Here is a 17,579-nt window from a genome sequence, read left to right on the forward strand (position 1 = left end):
CCGGTGCCTGCTAAGTGGCTCCGGACCCATCCAAGGGAGAGACATCCGTGGGTTCAATACTCTGAGAATCTTGCGGCATACCGGACTACGCATGGGTCTCGGTAGAGGCCTGTGACTCAAAAGTAGTGGGTATCAGGGGCTGCGAAAGCGCCTCACTGAGTACCGGCGAACTGGCGACTGGCTTAGGAGACGTTTCGTCATCGGTTTTGGACCTCGGTCTGTCTCTATCTTTTTCTTTGCATTTTTTGTGAACTCCGGTAGTCAGATTGCTAACCAACGACATTTCAGGGTAATTAAAACTGGATCCAAAATATTTAGAAGCAAAAATATACAGACGCTTAATAGTGCGTTGGTTAAATCTAGCACAAAACTGACAGCAAGGCACGTTATGATCTGGGCCTAGGCAAGGAATACAGTACAAATGAAAATCCTTATGAGGTATTTGCTTCCCACAAATAATGCAATTGTTAACTTTTACTGACATCGGTAAGGAGCAAGAAAAAGTTTCCCCAATGAGGTACTTAGCTTTAGTTGAAGACTTTGGTTCTGAAACTCGAATGCAAAAATTTCAGGAGTCGGCCGACCGGCACTTGCGAACTGCTTCTGCTTCAGCCACCGCGCAGCAAGAAAGACTGAATAAAATGGCGTCGGCTGCATGTTTTATACCCCTGACGTCATGGAAGAGGAGACAGCAACTGATGCAGGACCCAAGACTTTATTATTCAGGCCGACTGAGGGCAACCTGCCAGCAGATTACCCAAATGTAATGACTGCAACAGTGAAACACGAAGAACATCACCCTTCAGCTGGTATGTAGCACAGATAATTATTCTTTAGTTGAGACAAATAACTCTACAAACACTGGTATAAAATATTTCCCCTCAAAATCATTGCAGTACAGAAACTCAACCAAACTCAGAGAATTCACCGTATCCTGTGTTCGGCTAGAAAAACGGAGGAGGCAGACTGCATTGTTAAGAAGGGAGATGCCACCCTCTGTGCTTCTGATAGCATTTGGTGAAAAATATAGTAAACTGACTAATGAATTTGTGTATGATGTTGATCTATGTTTTATTTTTCCTTTGCATACAGGGTGAGCATATTAAGTCTACGGTTGCATCCTGTCTATGGGGTTTTCACTACAGTATCTCCCATGGGAGACTTTTACTGCAGCGCATTTTTCACTTGGTTTGTGACAGATCTGCAAAAATGTTTTCAGTTTATGACAATTACTATATACTGTTCTGCTTCAGTTTAGTCTGTGACTAGAATATGCAGAGATCAGTGGTGTTTGTGCAACTTGGATGTTCTTGAAAACTTAATTTGAGATGATGCTGCAGAAAAAGACACTGGTGCTTCCACTACAACTTGAGTAATTATGAGTATTTATACTGTTAAGTATGAAAACAGTCAGCATTTTCATTTTTTTGTAAACATCTCAAAAGATAAATATCCAGAAAGTAATGTTTGTAGTCATACTTTAACTTATGTTTGGATGAAAAAGCTAAGTTACCACAGTTTCCAAGATGCAGGAAGTTTCTGTAAATTTTTTTTTACGGAAAAGTATGTTTAAATTTATTTTTAAATATAATAATGAAAACAAAACAAAAAGATTTTCTGCTCAGCAACACCGTCTGTACTTTTTCTCTGCTTCCTGCAGAATCATGTCTGATGTCTCCTCTACCTGCTCTAAATCAGCCAATTTGTACTAGGCAAGAGCCCTACAAAGCCCATTTGTTCCTGCCTAGGAATCCCAATCATCCCTCTGTTCCCCACTGAGAGAAGGGTGGAAGGGAATGGGCCAGCTTGCTAGCCCTGTGGGGTGCATACCTTTTCTCCTTTGGAGCTTCCCCTTCATTCTCTTTAGCTCTTTTGAGCTCAGCTATTGCTGCCACCTGTGCTGCATTCCAAGTTGCTCCTGCTTATGAGTGTCAATGCACTTAACTGTGGAGGCCTGGCTGTCACCTAGTGCAACATGAAGTGCCCCATACTAGCTGTCACCTGTGTAGTCAGCTAGAACAGCCTCCTTCCCCCATGGATGGGTGAGTTAGCAGTGGCTGCTCACTCCCACTTCCTGGCCAGCTCCTACAATTACCCGAGTCGCTAATTAAACTTAGGTCAGCTTAGTCATTGGTCACAGCTTTATCACTATACCCCACAGAGCTGACTCTGTTGCTTGTACTTTTAAATAACATTTTTAACTTGACTTTTTCAGAAACCATTTAAGCTTCTAAGATGTAGACAAAATGCAAGAGGTCTAGCCTTTTAAAGCTACTTATTGAGAATGAGTTAATAAATATAACTGATCGGGAGGTCAGTGTTTATCACAGTCAATTTGTGACTGCAACACAGACTTATCCATGCATATATAACCCTATACACCCCTTAAAATAATGCTACTGACATCCAAAGTCTTGCTTGCTATCAGTGAAATACATTAATCTGTAGAGGCAATGTATTGTGATAAGTTTCTGTAGATGCAAACCACCACATAAAACGTTGCATCTTGTTTTTCTACAGCTGACACAGCAAGGCAATATAGAGCTGTCCTAATGATAGTACTAGTAATGACAGTGATTATGACTTACTTCCAGTTTCTTTTCCCTTTCTGATAGTATTTCCTTCTGGCTCTGTGTGTATTCTGTCAACATACGAGCAAGCTGTCGTCGATCATCCAGCTCTGCTGCAAGGCGTCCATTATATTCTGCTAACAGTAGACAAGCTTCATCAACCGTTTTAGACAAACGCTCTGCTGCTTGTTTATCTGTGAAAGAATCACATGCAAGAAAACGGTAAATTTATTTATTTTACTTCATTTGTTTACCAGGGTAGTACACTGATTACAGCACTCCCTTTTCATGTACAACCACGGTGAAAAAAATTCACAAACAAATAAAATGGAACAAATTCACAAACATGGAGTAATCACAGAAGGTACAGAATTCCATAAACAATTGAAACAGTATTTAACTATTACTAACAAAGTAGAAAAACAAATGTGGATTAATTTTAGCAGTTAATGGAGAGGGAAGCATCAGACGAGAACAGAGGATCTTAGCAGAAATGAGGAAAGTGAGGAAGGAGTTGGGTGATGTGTCCAGTGAAAAAGCACTTGCAATCTGATTTTTGATAGTACTGTCTTTTGAGTTGTACTTTGAAAGTGGGGAAAGGGAAGACTTTTTTAGGGGGGGGGAAGGACTGTCAGAGTTTGGTGCAAGAATGGAGAAAGAATGGTTGGCACAGTCCTGTTTGGTTTGGGGGAGCTGGAGTAAGGAAGTGAAAATGGTAGAGGTTGTGGAGGTTGTAGGGGGTTGTTTTATTATGGAGTTTGGCAGCAACAGGTGGGGGAAGGCACCTGGTTAAGTATTTTATAGGTTCATAGGTAGGTACTAGGCTATCTGCCCTAGGGCCCATACAAGCCTAGCCAAAAAATGTACCCTGAATTTCGCCACCCAAGAAAATTATTTTCCTGTGTCCCTGTCGAGCAGAGCCACAGAAGTGATCCCCGGGGTGAATTTCCCATTTCCCATCCAATCATCAAGATTTTTCTTGAAGAGTGCTAATGAGTAGCTCTATTTGACATAGATAGGTAGTCTGTTCCAGAGTATGGGAAGTCTCTGGGCAGGAATCTATCCCTCCAGCATGTTTTGTTTACTGTGGTGACAAGGTTTAGGTCCCTAGAGCGTGTAGCTCGGAGGGATTGGGATTTCTTTAAGTGGAGCATGTCCAACAGCTCTGGGTTTGACATAGCTTTGTATGTTAGGCAGAGATCGCCCCTGAGTAGGCGATATGCGATGGAGTAAAGCTGTAGTTTTTTGAGATGGTCTGCATACGGAATCTGTTTGAGGCCAGTAATCCTCTTTGTGAGGTATTTCTGTAGTCTTTCCAGTTGTTGTAGATGTCTTGTAAGGTACATACCAAAAGGGGCGTTGTACTCTACAATGGGTCTAATGAGTGATGAGTAGAGGGGAACAAGGACCTCTTTTTTTCTGGATGAGAATCCTTTTGTGATGAGATGAGCCACATAGAAGGATTTCCTGACCACTGTGGCGATGTGATTATCAAAGGAGAGACTACTGTCCACCTGTGTCCCAAGGTCTCATCACATTTTCGGCATTAAGTAGACTACCAGCTATGTGGTAGTTCATGGGTACAGAGTTTTTACCAAGGGGGATGACAGTACACTTTTTGGCATTGAGCTTCAGGCCATGGCTTTGACACCAGGTATCTGACTCAGTGAGGCCCTTTTGTAGTTTGTCCACATCGTTAGGAGTTTCGATTATGGCTCCTAGTTTGCAGTCATCTGCAAACTTTGTTAGCCAAGGACCTTCTGTGTTGGCCTGCACTTCAGAGAAGTAGATACCAAACAGGAGAGGACCCAGGACTGAACCCTGTGGTACTCCACTTGTCACTGGTCTGATGTCGGATTTGAAATCCGCTACTTTCACAGTGTGGGTTCTGTCCGTGAGCCAGATGGCAACCCATCTTGTGACATAGGGATTTATACCTAGTTTAGTGAGCTTATCTATAATTCCAGAGTGGGGGATGGTGTTGAAAGCCTTGGCGAGATCTAGATAAGCTGTGTGAACCATTTTATCCTCATCTATGGCTTTGGTGACTGCTTCAAAGAAGTCAATCAGGTTTAGGAGACATGATCTGCCTTTTACAAATCCAAACTGGGTAGGATCCAGAGTTTGGAGATTACCAATGTCTTTGTTTACGAGTTCCACGATGATACGTTCCATGGCCTTGCAGACCAGGCTCATCAGGCTAATGGGGCGGTAGTTCCCGGGGTCCGTAGTGGCTCCCCCTTTGTGGAGTGGGATAACCGTCGCGGTGCGCCATTCAGTGGGTACAAAGCCTGAGGTGAGGCTATGATTGAACATGGTACTTAGGTAGGGTGCCAGTTCATTCTGTAGTTCGTGTAGAATGCAGCCTGGGATATTGCAAGGTCCCATGGATGCTGTGTTCTCGGCTTTGGAGAGTGTGTTTTTTACCTGTGCAGCCGTGATTATAGGAACGTTGCATTCTTCCGGTATAGAGATGGGCCCTCTAGGGGGTGAGAGGGGGGTAAAGTTAGCATTGAACCTATCTGCTAGGATGTTGGCAATGTCAGTTGGTTCTGTATATTTAGTGCTATTGTGCTGTATCTCAGAGCAGATCTGGGTGTTCCCATTTAGATTCTTGACATAGCTATAGAATGCTTTGTGGCTGTCTTTAGAGTCAGTGGCAATTTTGTTTTCGTAACTAGCTTTGGAGGATTTTATGAGGGATCTCAGCTTCTTACTGAGGTTGACCAGGGAGTTCCTCCAGTCATGGGATTTTACTCTTTTTTCCAACAGTTTCTTTCTTCTGTTGTAGAGTTTGTTTATGGCAGAGGACCACCAGATTGGCTTCCTTTTTTTGGAGGATAACATCTTGGTTCTATTAAGGATAGCATGATCCATGCACTTGTGTAAGTGCTTATAAAGTGCATTTGTGTAGGATTCAGCAGTCATACCTCTATTGTCCGTCTGCATGGGTGTTATGAAGTTTGCCACTTCTGTCTTAAGAAGTGTGAAGTTGGCTTTGGAGAAGTTTTTTACAACGGTTTCCCTGATTGGGGCTGGGGGTGGGATGTGGATGTCTAGGCTGATTAGCTTGTGGTCAGATCTGACCAACGAGGAATTGACCTCTGGTGTGGAACACCGGTTTCCCATGTTGGTAATGATCAGATCTAGGATATTGCTGCCCCTGGTAGGGGTATGAATAAGTTGATCCAAGGCATTGGAATTTATGAATTCTAGAAAACGTTGAGCAAAAGAGTTGGTACATGAGTAGTTTTCCCAGTTAATGGTGGAGTAGTTGAAATTGCTCATTATTAGGGTGTTGGGTTGTACCCTAATACTTTCCAGTGCATCAAGAAATGAGGAGTGTGAATCCTGGGGCATGGTGGGGGGTCTGTAGCAAGCTACAATTTGGATTGCGGTCTTGCCCAGAGTTAGTTGCACTTGGATAATCTCGGATGCATTATGCTGTGCAACTAGCCTGGAGGTGTGGATATCCTTAATGAATATGGTCACGCCTCCGCCTTTAGTGCTTCTTTCTGGGTTTGGTGGCCGAAAGGTGTGGTATGAATTGAAGCCTGGTAATGCAGGGGTGCTCTCTGGAGCTTTGAACCAGGTCTCTGTCACTGCACAGATGTCAATGTTCTCCATTTTAAGGAGTGCCTCGAGTGAGTGCATTTTGAGGTTTAGACTTCTAGAATTGAGTAGCATTACCCTCAGATTTTGCTTGAAAAGAAGAGACCCCTAGGAGTAGCTCAACTGTGCAGGAGACTTGCTGCCAACTGACTTTGGGGATGGTAGTGTAGTGGTGTACCTGGGTGGGTGGGGTGGATAGAAATGAATCAGCAGATTTTATTTTCAATGGGCTATGGAGTGAATTTTTTTTTTTTTTTTTAGAGACTATGGCTATGATGGTCATACTCAAACTGAGCAAGGTGGACTCTCTTTGCCTACTGCAGCTCTAGCTGGTTTGGAGAGAAAGGGAGATATTTTCCAGGTCCAGAATAAAAGAAAACTGATCATTTTACTGGTGTTTTCAATGTGGCTTGGGAAGTGACTGGTCTAACAATAAACTTAGGTATTTAAAAGAAGTGGTTGCTTCTATTGAGGAACCACTGTGATCTGCAATGTTGAGTTTTTTTGTTGTTGTTTTTTTTTCAACTTTTGTGTATTCCAAGCATTACACTTTTTGTTCTGGAGGGGTTTCGGAGTAGCTTACAGTTGTTTGGCCAAGAATTAAGGGACCAGACCAGAGGTCATAATGAAGCTGGGTTTCAACAGTTGAATGTGATGGACTGGATCAAAAGACAACCATGTCACCAGCAAAGACAGTGATAGGAATATTAGGCAGGGCAAAGGATAATTTGTTAACAGACTGAAAACAACAGTGGGGCAGGTATGGATCCCTGGGGCATTCCCTTAGTAAGAGATGCTGGAAGTGATAGGGATAAGTCTATTGTGACTCTGAAATACCAATTTACTAAGAAATGGTGGAAGCAGGTGCCAGTGTTGGGGCTTACCCGATTTCTTGGAAGGAGTGAAGGAGGTGGTTGTCAATAAAAATCAAAAGTTTTGATAAGATCAGGCTTCTCCAAGATGGCTGCACACTAATCAACAGCTTAATTTAAGCTTTCCCAGACTGAAAAAAGAAACTGACAGACAAGGGACAGTAATTCTGTTTATTTTAGTAAAATTCTGTTACTGGCCAGTAAGTACATTTCCTGGATACCAGCAGAGAAGAAACTTAGAGAGAACTTGACAGACCATCAACTAGAAAAGCTGAAGAGAAAACACCGACTGGGAATAATCTTGCAGCTGCTCGGTAAAAAGCAGATCAAGCTCAAACTTTGGTACAAGAGATAGCTTCCAGTAATTTAGTGGTAAAAATAAGTCAAATGTGCTTAGAAATGATTAACATAAATGAAACACTGAAAAGGAGTATATCAACTCAAATAACCAAAGGCTGGAAAAAAGGAAAAAGCTTTAAACAGCTATTCAGGTGAACTGATAAAACTGCAAAAATCAGAGTTAGAAATGAAGAAAAGGCTGGAGGAGTATAAGACTGCTCAAGAAGAGCCGTTTCAAAAATGGTAGAGTTAGAGGACAAAGCATGCAGGAAAAACCTGAGATTTTCTGCTGTACCAGATAAATTGGAATGAGCAGATCACATTAATTTTGAGACAGCACAAATAAAAGTAACTAGACCAGTATTCCACAGCTGGATGTGTTAACTGAAAGGGCACATTGTGTGTATGCTCCAAACATGGCCATGAGAAAGCAAGCGCAACCTGTATTAGTAAAGATACAAACATCCCAGCAGAAAAGACTTGATCCTAACAAAACTGTGCCAGAAGAGCAAATCATTAAAAACGGAGACAGTACAGTGTGGAAAATTATTATTCACTGTACAATAGGCAGAAAAAAGCAAATTAAATTTATCCCAGCACTCAGGAAATGCTGTGAGGCAGGAGAGAGATTCAAGCTGCTGTACCCAGCTGTCTCCAGAATATTTTTTTTCCTGGAGGATCAAAGTCATTTTTTTGATGCAGAACAAGCTAAGGAAGAAATATGAAAGTTTGTTCAAAAATGTTAGCCATGAAAAAGAAGGGGAGTACGCTTCTTAATCTTCTGATAATAAAGCTCAGAGAGACTTTGCCAGTGAAACCTTTGCTAATGTTCCAAAAGAAAATGCTTGAGAAACAGAAAAAAATCGCGAGTTAACTAGAAGAATTGGGAGCACCTTGGATTTGAACTGGAGTCTGAGGTTGGGAGATGGAGAGGAACATGAAAAAGACCAGCAACAATTGAAATTAGTGAATACTTGTGAGACTATAAAACACCAATCACATTTGTGACGTATGGCTTTACAAGAGAGGGAGGCTGAGAAAGACTGGAATTTGGTTGACTTTGTTAAACTTGATGGGGGGGGGGGCTGACAGACGTGCTCCACTTCGTGTCACTGATGTTTGGACACTAAATGGAAAAAATAAAAAAAAAAGAAGAGGAACTGACAAAGTAACCAAATAAAACAATTTTCGTTCTTAACAGCATTTATATAAAGCATTTTGTGATATAAATTTCATGTTACATAGTAAAGCGTTTTTCGTGATTGTTGTGTGTGATGAAGACAATAAAGTAAACAGATACTTTTTTCTTTTAGTTTTAAGAAATGTAGGCATTACAATGTAAAGAAAGAAGAAAGACTGAACCAAAGCATGTTTGAGTTAATGAGCTGTAATCATAGGCTGCTGGGATGGGGTGTAAATGTGCACTGAATATAATACAATATATGTAAAGTTTAAAATTTGGCTTAACCTAAGGGTAAATTGTTTAAGCAAGTGTTTTTTTTTTAATGAAAGACCACAATGTTATGAACAGTTTTACTTTAACAAATAAAAGTACATTTTATTCTTATTGTTTCCATGTAAACAAGCTGACTAAAGGTGATGTCAATAAATCTAGAGGTCTGGACATTGTTTACTGAGAGAAATGTAAAAATTAAAAGTTGCAAGGACTGCTAAGCTAAAAAAAAAATACATTTTAAAATTACTGGAAGTGAATAAGAGATGGCAGCTTTTCTGGTAACTAAATACTTTAATGCATTTACTAGAACAATGTATCATTTAGTTTTATTTAAAGATATCTTAAGGCTAAAAGTTAATGTCTTCTGAATGCATATAAGCCGTTTTTCATAGGTAGGTACTAGGGTATTGGCCCAAGGGCCTAAGTAAGCCTAGCCAACAAGGTTCCCTGTCTTACACACCAACCCAAGAAGTTAATTTCCTGTGCCCGTGTCGAGCACAGCCACATAAGTGATCCCTGGGGTGTATTTCTTATTTCCCATTCACTCATCAAGATTTTTCTTGAAGAGTGTTAATGAGGACCTTTGCTTGACATAGATGGGTAGCTTGTTCCAGAGTAAGGGAAGTCTCTGGGACAGGGATCTATCCCTCCAGCAAGTCCTGTTTATTGTGGTGACAAGGTTTAGGTCCCTAGAGTGTGTAGCTCGAAAGGATTGGGATTTATTTAGGTGTAGCATGTCCAACAGCTCTGGGTTTGACATAGCTTTATGTTAGGCAGAGATCACATCAGAGTAGGCGATATGCTACAGAGTAAAGTTGGAGTCTTTTGAGACAATCAGTGTAGAACATCTGTTTGAGGCCAGTAATTCTCTTTGTGAGGTACTTCTGTGGCCTTTCCCAGCTGCTGCAGATGTCTTGCGAGGTACATTCCAAAAGGGGCATTGTACTCTATAATGGGTCTAATGAGTGTCGAGTAGAGGGGAACAATGACCTCTTTTTTCATGGATGAGAACCCTTTTGTGATGAGGTGTGCCATGTAGAAGGATTTCCTGACTACCGTGGCAATGTGATTATCAAAGGAAAGACTACTGTCCACCTGGGTCCCAAGGTCTCTTATCACACATTCGGTGTTGAGAAGACTGCCGCTTATGTGGTAGTTCATGGGTACAGAGTTTTTACCAAAGGGGATAACAATGCACGTTTTGGCATTGATCTTGAGGCCATGGCTCTGACACCAGGCATCTGTCTCAGTAAGGCCCTTTCTGTAGGATGTCCACATCATTTGGTGACTTGACTATAGCTCCTAGTTTGCAGTCGCACCTGGGAAGGGAATAAAGATAAGACAAGAACAGACAGCAATTAGTATAAGTAGAAGCACAGGCTGTAACATGTTTTAGCATAGATAAACTTAACGTTAGGTCAGTTGATATCCATATGCAGCTATCAATTTGGGACAATTGCTCCTATCAGGAGGGCTAAACATCATTTGAAGATGTACATAGTTTTGTGTGTTTGTTTTAAGTTAATAGGTTATAGGGGGTCACAACTGCTGGAAACAGACCTAAAAACTGTCATATACTATAGGTGGGAATAATAACTTCTTATCATAATGGATACACTAAAATATTATTTTGGAATGTGACTGGCCTCAGAGGTATAGATAAAAATGTAAGAACATTGAATTATATTAAAAAATGCAGTATGCAAATAGCAATGCTACAGGACACACATTTGGAAAGAAATGAGCATGTGAATTTGATAAAAAGTAAGGATTTCAGGATGGATATTCAGCACAATACCTGGGACAGAGGAAAACCAACAGTGACAGAAGAGGAAAAAGATAACAGTAGTTGGAGGAGGAGGATTGTGCGGGCATGTATTTATATTTCACCTAAAACTGCTATTATGGAGCTTAAGAAAATTTTGGAAGAAATAATTAGCTTTCAGAAGGGAATATTACTCATAGGTGAGGACTGGAACATGATTTGGAACAGTGAGGAATCTAGGGACCTAGAAGGGAGAATATAACAAAAAGTACAGTTTTGTACCTACCATAAATGTAGATGTCCAAACTGGATAGCATCTGCAGTCATAACAAATGGGTTGTCCTGTCGTCAGGCAGCCCTTCGGTCGGCCGGATTCCAAAGTCTGGGTCCGGCCGCTGATGTCGCACTTCACCCGACGTCATCTCTGCTGGTCTTCGGGTATAAAGGCATCAGCCGACGCCATTTTCCTCAGTGTTTCTTGCCCCAGATGCCAGTTGCCCTCTTGGAAGGCTAAATTTTGGATAAATGCCAATGTTTCCAAAAGGATAGAAGGCAAACACAAAAAATAAGCATGTATGTACATATATACAAACAAATACAACATAAGAGACTCCCCCCCCCCCAGCTAGCTATTAAGAGGGTAAATACCCTAGGAGTACCACAGAGGGGAAGGAGGGAGGGTAATCCTGACTGCAGATGCTATCCAGTTCGGACATCTACATTTATGGTAGGTACAAAACTGTACTATGTCCTTCATGGATGCATCTGCATTCATAACAAATGGGTAGAATACCATAGCCAAACTAGGGAGGAGGAAGAAAAAATTATGGTGTGGTTAGGATCCCTTGCAGTACAGCAGTGGCAAACCCTGCTCGGGATCTAGAATACAGAGGTAAATTATAATGCTTGGCAAATGTATGCACGGAGGTCCAAGTAGCCACCTCAATAATGTCCTTGGTTGCCACTCCTCGTAAGAAAGCTGTGGTAGTGGCTGTAGCCCTTGTAGAATGAGGCCTTATGTTCTGTGGAATTGGTTTTCCATGGTAGGAGTAACAGAATCGTATGCAATTTCCTATCCATTTGGAGATTGTCTGTTTGGAAATTGCTTTTCCTTCCCTTCCTGTTGCATAGGCTACAAAAAGCTGGTCAGTTTTTCTGTTACTTTTGGTTCTGTCCAGGTAGTAGCGTAGCTGTCTATGTACATCCAAGGTATGCAGCATTCTTTCCCCTCTGTTTTGTGGATTGGGGAAGAAGGTAGGTAGGTGGATTGCCTGGTTTAAAGACACTCTGGATACCATCTTACGCATAAATGTAGGATTAGTTCTCATGGACACCTTATATTGATGGAAGATTAGGAAGGGTTGTACTGCCATTAAGGCCTGAAGTTCAGAAACCCTCCTTGCTGAGGTAATTGCCAGTAGGAAAGCAGTTTTCCATGACAGGTGCTGTAGATCTGCTGTTGCTGCTGGTTCAAACGGAGGGAGTGTCAACTTTTCTAGCACAAAGTTCAAGTCCCATGCTGGTAATGGTGGTTTCCTAGGAGGTTTTACATTCTTGATCCCTCTGAGGAACTGCCTGAGTAGAGGATGTGAAAAGACAGGTGGATCAAAGCTGTATTCTGCTGAAATAGCTTATGCATGTATCTTGATGGAGGAATAGGACAGGCCTGTATGTAGAAGCTCTGCCAAATACTCCAGAATGTTAGCAATATCTATACTGACACATCTTTTCCTCTTTCAGCACTCCAAATGACAAACCTTTTCCATTTTCCTGCATAGTTCCTTCTTGTTGAAGGTCTGCGGGCTTCAAGGATAATGTCTTTAACCCTTTGGGAAAGATCTGGATTAGTTGCAGCTATGTGATGTTCCAGGCAGTCAGTTGCAAAGTTTTTAGGTTTGGATGCATGATGCTGTAGTTGTTCTGAGTTAACATCAAAGGCATCAGGGTACTGTCCACATTTTCTCCGAGACATGCTCCTCAGCAATGGGTACCAGTGTTGTCTTGGCCAGTTCGGAGCTATCAGGATTATCCTTGGCCGTTCCTCCTTGATTTTTAGTAATACCCTGTGTATCAAGGGAAGAGGTGGAAATGCATATGCTGTCAGACCTTTCCAGCTGAAGGAGAGCGAATCCACCTTCCATGCGAGTGGGTGGAATGTCCTTGTGCAGAATTTTTTGAGCTGGTGATTGAGAGGGGAAGCGAATAGATCTATTTGTGGCATTCCCCATTTCTTTATGATGGTCTTGAAGATGTCCGGGTGTAGCATCCATTCGTGAGCATCCGTGGTGGTTCTGCTTAACATGTCTGCTAGAGTGTTCTCCTTTCCCGGTACAAATATTGCCTGTAACTGGATGTTGTAGCTGAGTGCCAGATTCCAAAGGTCCAAAGTCATTCTGCATAGGGGGTATGAATGAGTGCCTCCCTGCTTGTAGATGTACCACATGACTGTGGTGTTGTCTGTCCTTATCATCAAATGTCCTTCTTTGAGGAATGGTCTGAATTTTTGGATTGCCAGTTTTACTGCCAGCATTTCTTTTGGTTTATGTGCAGGTGCAGCTGGTCCTGAGTCCACAATCCTTGTGCGCATTTGTCCAGCATGTGCCCCCATCCTAGGTCTGAGGCGTCTGTTGTGATGGTTTGGCTTGTTGAAAGTTGTGGAAGGGTAGGCCTGGGTTTGACTGGCATGCTTGAGCCCACCATAGGAACTCCTGTTTTAGGCATGGGATTAGTGGTATTTCTGCTTCTAGACTGTGCCTGTGTTGGGACCATAAATTCTTTAGGTACCACTGTAGTTTTCTCATATGCAGTCTGGCATGTGGGACCAAGATTATGCATGATGCCATGAAGCCCAGGGCCTGCAGAACTTTTCTTGCTGTTAGTTTGTTCTGTTTTGTTAATGCCAAGAAGTAAAGAGGGAGTTCTTTTTGTTTTCTGCAGTTAGGAATGCCATTTGTTTTACTGTGTCCAATTCAGCCCAGGAATGTTCTTGTTTGGGATGGTATCAGCCTTGACTTTTGTAAATTGACTGTGTATCCCAGGGCTTGTAGCAAGTAAATGACCCTTTGTAAATCTGTTGTCAGCTTGCTTTTGTTGTCCGCTTGTAGCAGGCAGTCGTCCAGGTATGGATAAATTTGGATTCCCTGTAGTCTGCAGTGGGCGATTACTGATGCCAGGCATTTTGTGAATACTCTGGGCAGTAGATAAGCCAAGGGGCAATGCTGAGAATTGATAATGCTCTGATCCTGCAAGAAATCTGAGGTATCTTCTGCAATTTGGTCGAATGGGGACATGCAGGTATGCCTCCTTGAGATCTAGAGTTACCAGCCAACACTCCTTGCCCAGCATGGGAAGAAGTTGCTGTAGGGTCAGCATTTTGAATTTTGGGACAATGATGTATGTGTTTAAGATGGACAGGTCGAGAATAGGTCTCCAGCTTTTTTCTTTTCTTGGTACTAGGAAGAGTCTGGAGTAGAATCCTTTGCCCTGTTCTGTTATTGGTACTCTTTCCACAGCTCTCATCTTTGTTAATTGCCTTATCTGTTGTAGAGCTTCTATTTTTTTGATTTGGAGGCAGGTTTGGCATTCCTCTTTTGACTGGTAAGGTGTGGAAGTGGAACCGGTAGCCTTGGTCTATGGTTTGCAAAATCCACTTGTCTTTTGTGATATAGTGCCAATTTTTCAAAAATAAGGCTAACTTTCCGCCTAATGGTGCTGCTATTTGCTCCCTGGTAGGCGGAGTTAGAGCCAAGTCACTGTGATTGTCCTGTTGCAGTGGTAGTGGTCGTGTCTGTGCCTCTGTTATTACCTTGCCACTGTCGTCCTCTGTAGGCACCTCCTCTGGATTGATTTCTGCCTCTGGAGCGTCTATTCCTGCCCCTTTGGGATCTTGTGGAGTCAGGAAAGGACCAATTTTTGGCAGGCCAGTTCCTGCTAAACCTTGGGGGCTGAACCTGTAAGAAATCTTTAACTGTTTGTACAGATTTTGCCTTTTCTTCCATTTTCTTCATTACCTCCTGGGCAGGTGTACCAAATAAACTGGCCTTATCCATAGGAGCATCTAATAGCTTAGCTTTAACATGACCTGCTCTTTCAACCATGCATGTCTTCTTATCACTGTGCCAGTCATGGCTGATCTAAATGAAGCCTCCAGTGCATCATAGCCACATTTAAGGAATGGTTACTAACCTGTTGTATGTTATTCACCATTTCTAATACATATTTCTTATCTATAGATTCATCAGAGGTTAGTTTTTTAGTTAACTGATCAAGCATAAACTCTTGGTATTGGATCATGTGAAACTGACAGTTTAAAGCTCTAGCTGAGAGAGTAGCAGAAGTGTAAACTTTTTTACCCCATCTGTCTAAAGACCTGGATTCCCTTTCTGAAGAAATGGGGTTTTTTGCTGTGGTCGAGGCTACTGCCTTAGGCCCCTGGGAAATAGTTTTGGGGTCTGCCAGTGGGGCCTTGTATAGGTGGTGATGAGTGTCTGGCACCCTGTAAAATCTATCAGGTTTGGCAGGGGCTGGAGGTAAAGAATCAGGAGCAGTGCAGACATCATTAAATGCATCATCCACAACAGGCAAAACAGGAGGAATAGCTAAGGGCCTATGTTGTGGTAAGTGCAGCAAAGTCCTAAGCCTTTTTCTTGAATCTGAGAAATCTTGTCCCTGCCATTGGAATTGCTCTCTCATGGCATGTAAGGTTTCCCCTTAATTAAGGATATTAAATCTTCTGCCAGAGTAAGCATTTGTGAACTGGAAGTGGACCTGTGTGAGGGAGGTTTAACAGGCACTGACTTAGCAGATTTGGCTGCTTTAGCCCTGGCAAAGGCCTTGATAGACATGGCTGCAGGGGGTCTAGCAGCACCACGTGCTGGGGTAGAGACATCCAAAGGGATGGTGTCTGATAACTCACTAGAAGCCACAGTTGTAGGCAAAATTTCTGAGGCCGATTCAGGTAAAGTAGCGGGAGCCTCAGTAGTAGTCATGGATTCGGCTGAAGATTGACCAGTTTTCGGTTTCGGCGAAACCGAGACACTCGCTTGCTTAACCGTGGTTTCGGACGAAACCGCGGACCGCGAGTGTCGGTCTTTTTCCTTGCGTTTTTTAACAATTTGGGTAGTCGGAGGATCCGACGGCATAATGTATGCAAAGTCTGAGCCGAAAAACTGTTCAGCAAACTCCGACCCGGCCTAGCGTTACGGTTGAAGGAAGCACAGGCCGAACAGGCTGCTACGTCGTGGTCTGGGCCTAAGCAAGGCAGACAGTAAGAGTGGAAATCTTTATGAGGTATTTGTAACAGTTATTGACTTTTTCTGACATCGGCTGAGGCAAGAAAGAGTCCCCAACGGGGTACTTAGCTTTTTAGAAGTCTTCGAAGTAGTATTCGGTAGTAGTAATCTCTGGATCTGACCGACCGGCACTTGCGAACAGCTTCTGCTTCGGGCGCCACGCGGCAAGAAAGACTGAGGAAAATGGCGTCGGCTGATGCCTTTATACCCGAAGACCAGCAGAGATGACGTCGGGTGAAGTGCGACATCAGCCGAAGCCAGACCCAGACTTTGGAATCCGGCCGACCGAAGGGCTGCCTGACGACAGGACAACCCATTTGTTATGACTGCAGATGCATCCATGAAGGACATCGGTAGATTTCTGAAGATATTTATGAACATATTTGGTATGGATAACATGAATTCAGTAGTAGCAACTCCGACAGAATTTACATATTATTCCTCAAGGTACAACAGCTGGACTAGGCAGAAATTATATTTCACAGGAACAAGTACATTTAATTGACAGCTTCAACACATATCCAGTAACTATTTCACATCATGCATCAATAAAAACTAGAATAAAAATGCAGGGTAATGAAGTATAAATGAGACAATGGCGCTTCCCCACCTACCTGTTAAAAAAGATGGAATTTAAGGAATGGGTAGTGGAAATTATTTGAGCATTATTATAGAAGACAGAAATTTCTTCAGATGTTATACCTACGAGTGGGTTAAAATGAAACTGGAGTTTAAACATATGGGCAGAAATAAATGAAAAAGAGATATGGTTAACAAGTAACAAGAATTACTTAGAGGGACTGACAAAAATATTTTATCTGGGTGGGGAACAGGGCAAGGGTCAAGTGGGATAAGTTGTTCCTGCCAATAAAAGAAGGTGGTTTATGATTACCTCATCTGAAGGGACATTTTAGAGCTACACAGTTAAGATTCATATACATGCCATTAAGCAGAAAGCTATAATTCAACAAAGAAAGGGATGATGATGAAGGAAGATGGAAATTCAAGATAAAAGGGGAGAGAGAGGGATGCACATCCTTAAGGAGAAAGTACAGTTTTGTACCTACCATAAATGTAGATGTTAGTGTGTTCACCCTGCTGCAGTCATCACACTTGGGTTATCCTGCCGTCAGGCGGTCCCGCAGTTGGCCTGAATTCCAAAGTCTTAGTCTGGCATCAGTTGCTGTCGCTTCTTCCCTGACGTCAGTGCGTCAGGGGTATATAAGAGGCATCCAACGCCATTTTCTTCAGTTTTTCTTGCCCCAGATGTCAGGTGCCCCCAATAGGTAGGCAAAATATATATATATATATATATATATATAGCTAGATAAAAATAAAACAATATCTTTAGGCACAAGCAAATACACCACAGAGGTTGTATAGGATAGAGTGGTATAGATAAGTTCAGCTAGTACAGAGGGGATGGAGGGAGGGTAACCTGGACTGCAGCAGGGTGAACACTCTAACATCTACATTTATGGTAGGTACAAAACTGTACTATGTTCATCATGTTACCATGCTGCAGTCATCACACTTGGGTTGAATCCCAAAGCTAAGGATGGGAGGTGGAGTTAAACAGGGTTAGAAGAAGCTAGTAGTCCCTGCAAAACTGCAGTGGCAAAACCAGCTCTAGTCTTAGAATACAGAGGTAAGTGATAGTGTTTGGTGAAGGTG

At 42.3% G+C, this 17,579-nt stretch overlaps 1 protein-coding gene across 5 annotated transcripts in view; it reads right to left on the reverse strand.

Moving 5' to 3' along the window:
- The window catches only part of RPRD1B (regulation of nuclear pre-mRNA domain containing 1B), an 866,932-nt gene that overhangs the window by 135,819 nt on the left and 713,534 nt on the right, over positions 1–17,579 (reverse strand). For all 5 annotated transcript variants that reach the window (XM_044090202.1, XM_044090200.1, XM_044090199.1 and 2 more), the window contains one exon: positions 2,589–2,764. In XM_044090202.1, coding sequence (XP_043946137.1) covers positions 2,589–2,764 — 176 coding nt within the window. The remainder of the gene's footprint in view (positions 1–2,588; positions 2,765–17,579) is intronic.

This window comes from Protopterus annectens, chromosome 12.part0, assembly GCF_019279795.1.
Source record: "Protopterus annectens isolate FY-2018-M chromosome 12.part0, PAN1.0, whole genome shotgun sequence".
Classification (NCBI taxonomy): Eukaryota; Metazoa; Chordata; order Ceratodontiformes; family Protopteridae; genus Protopterus; species Protopterus annectens.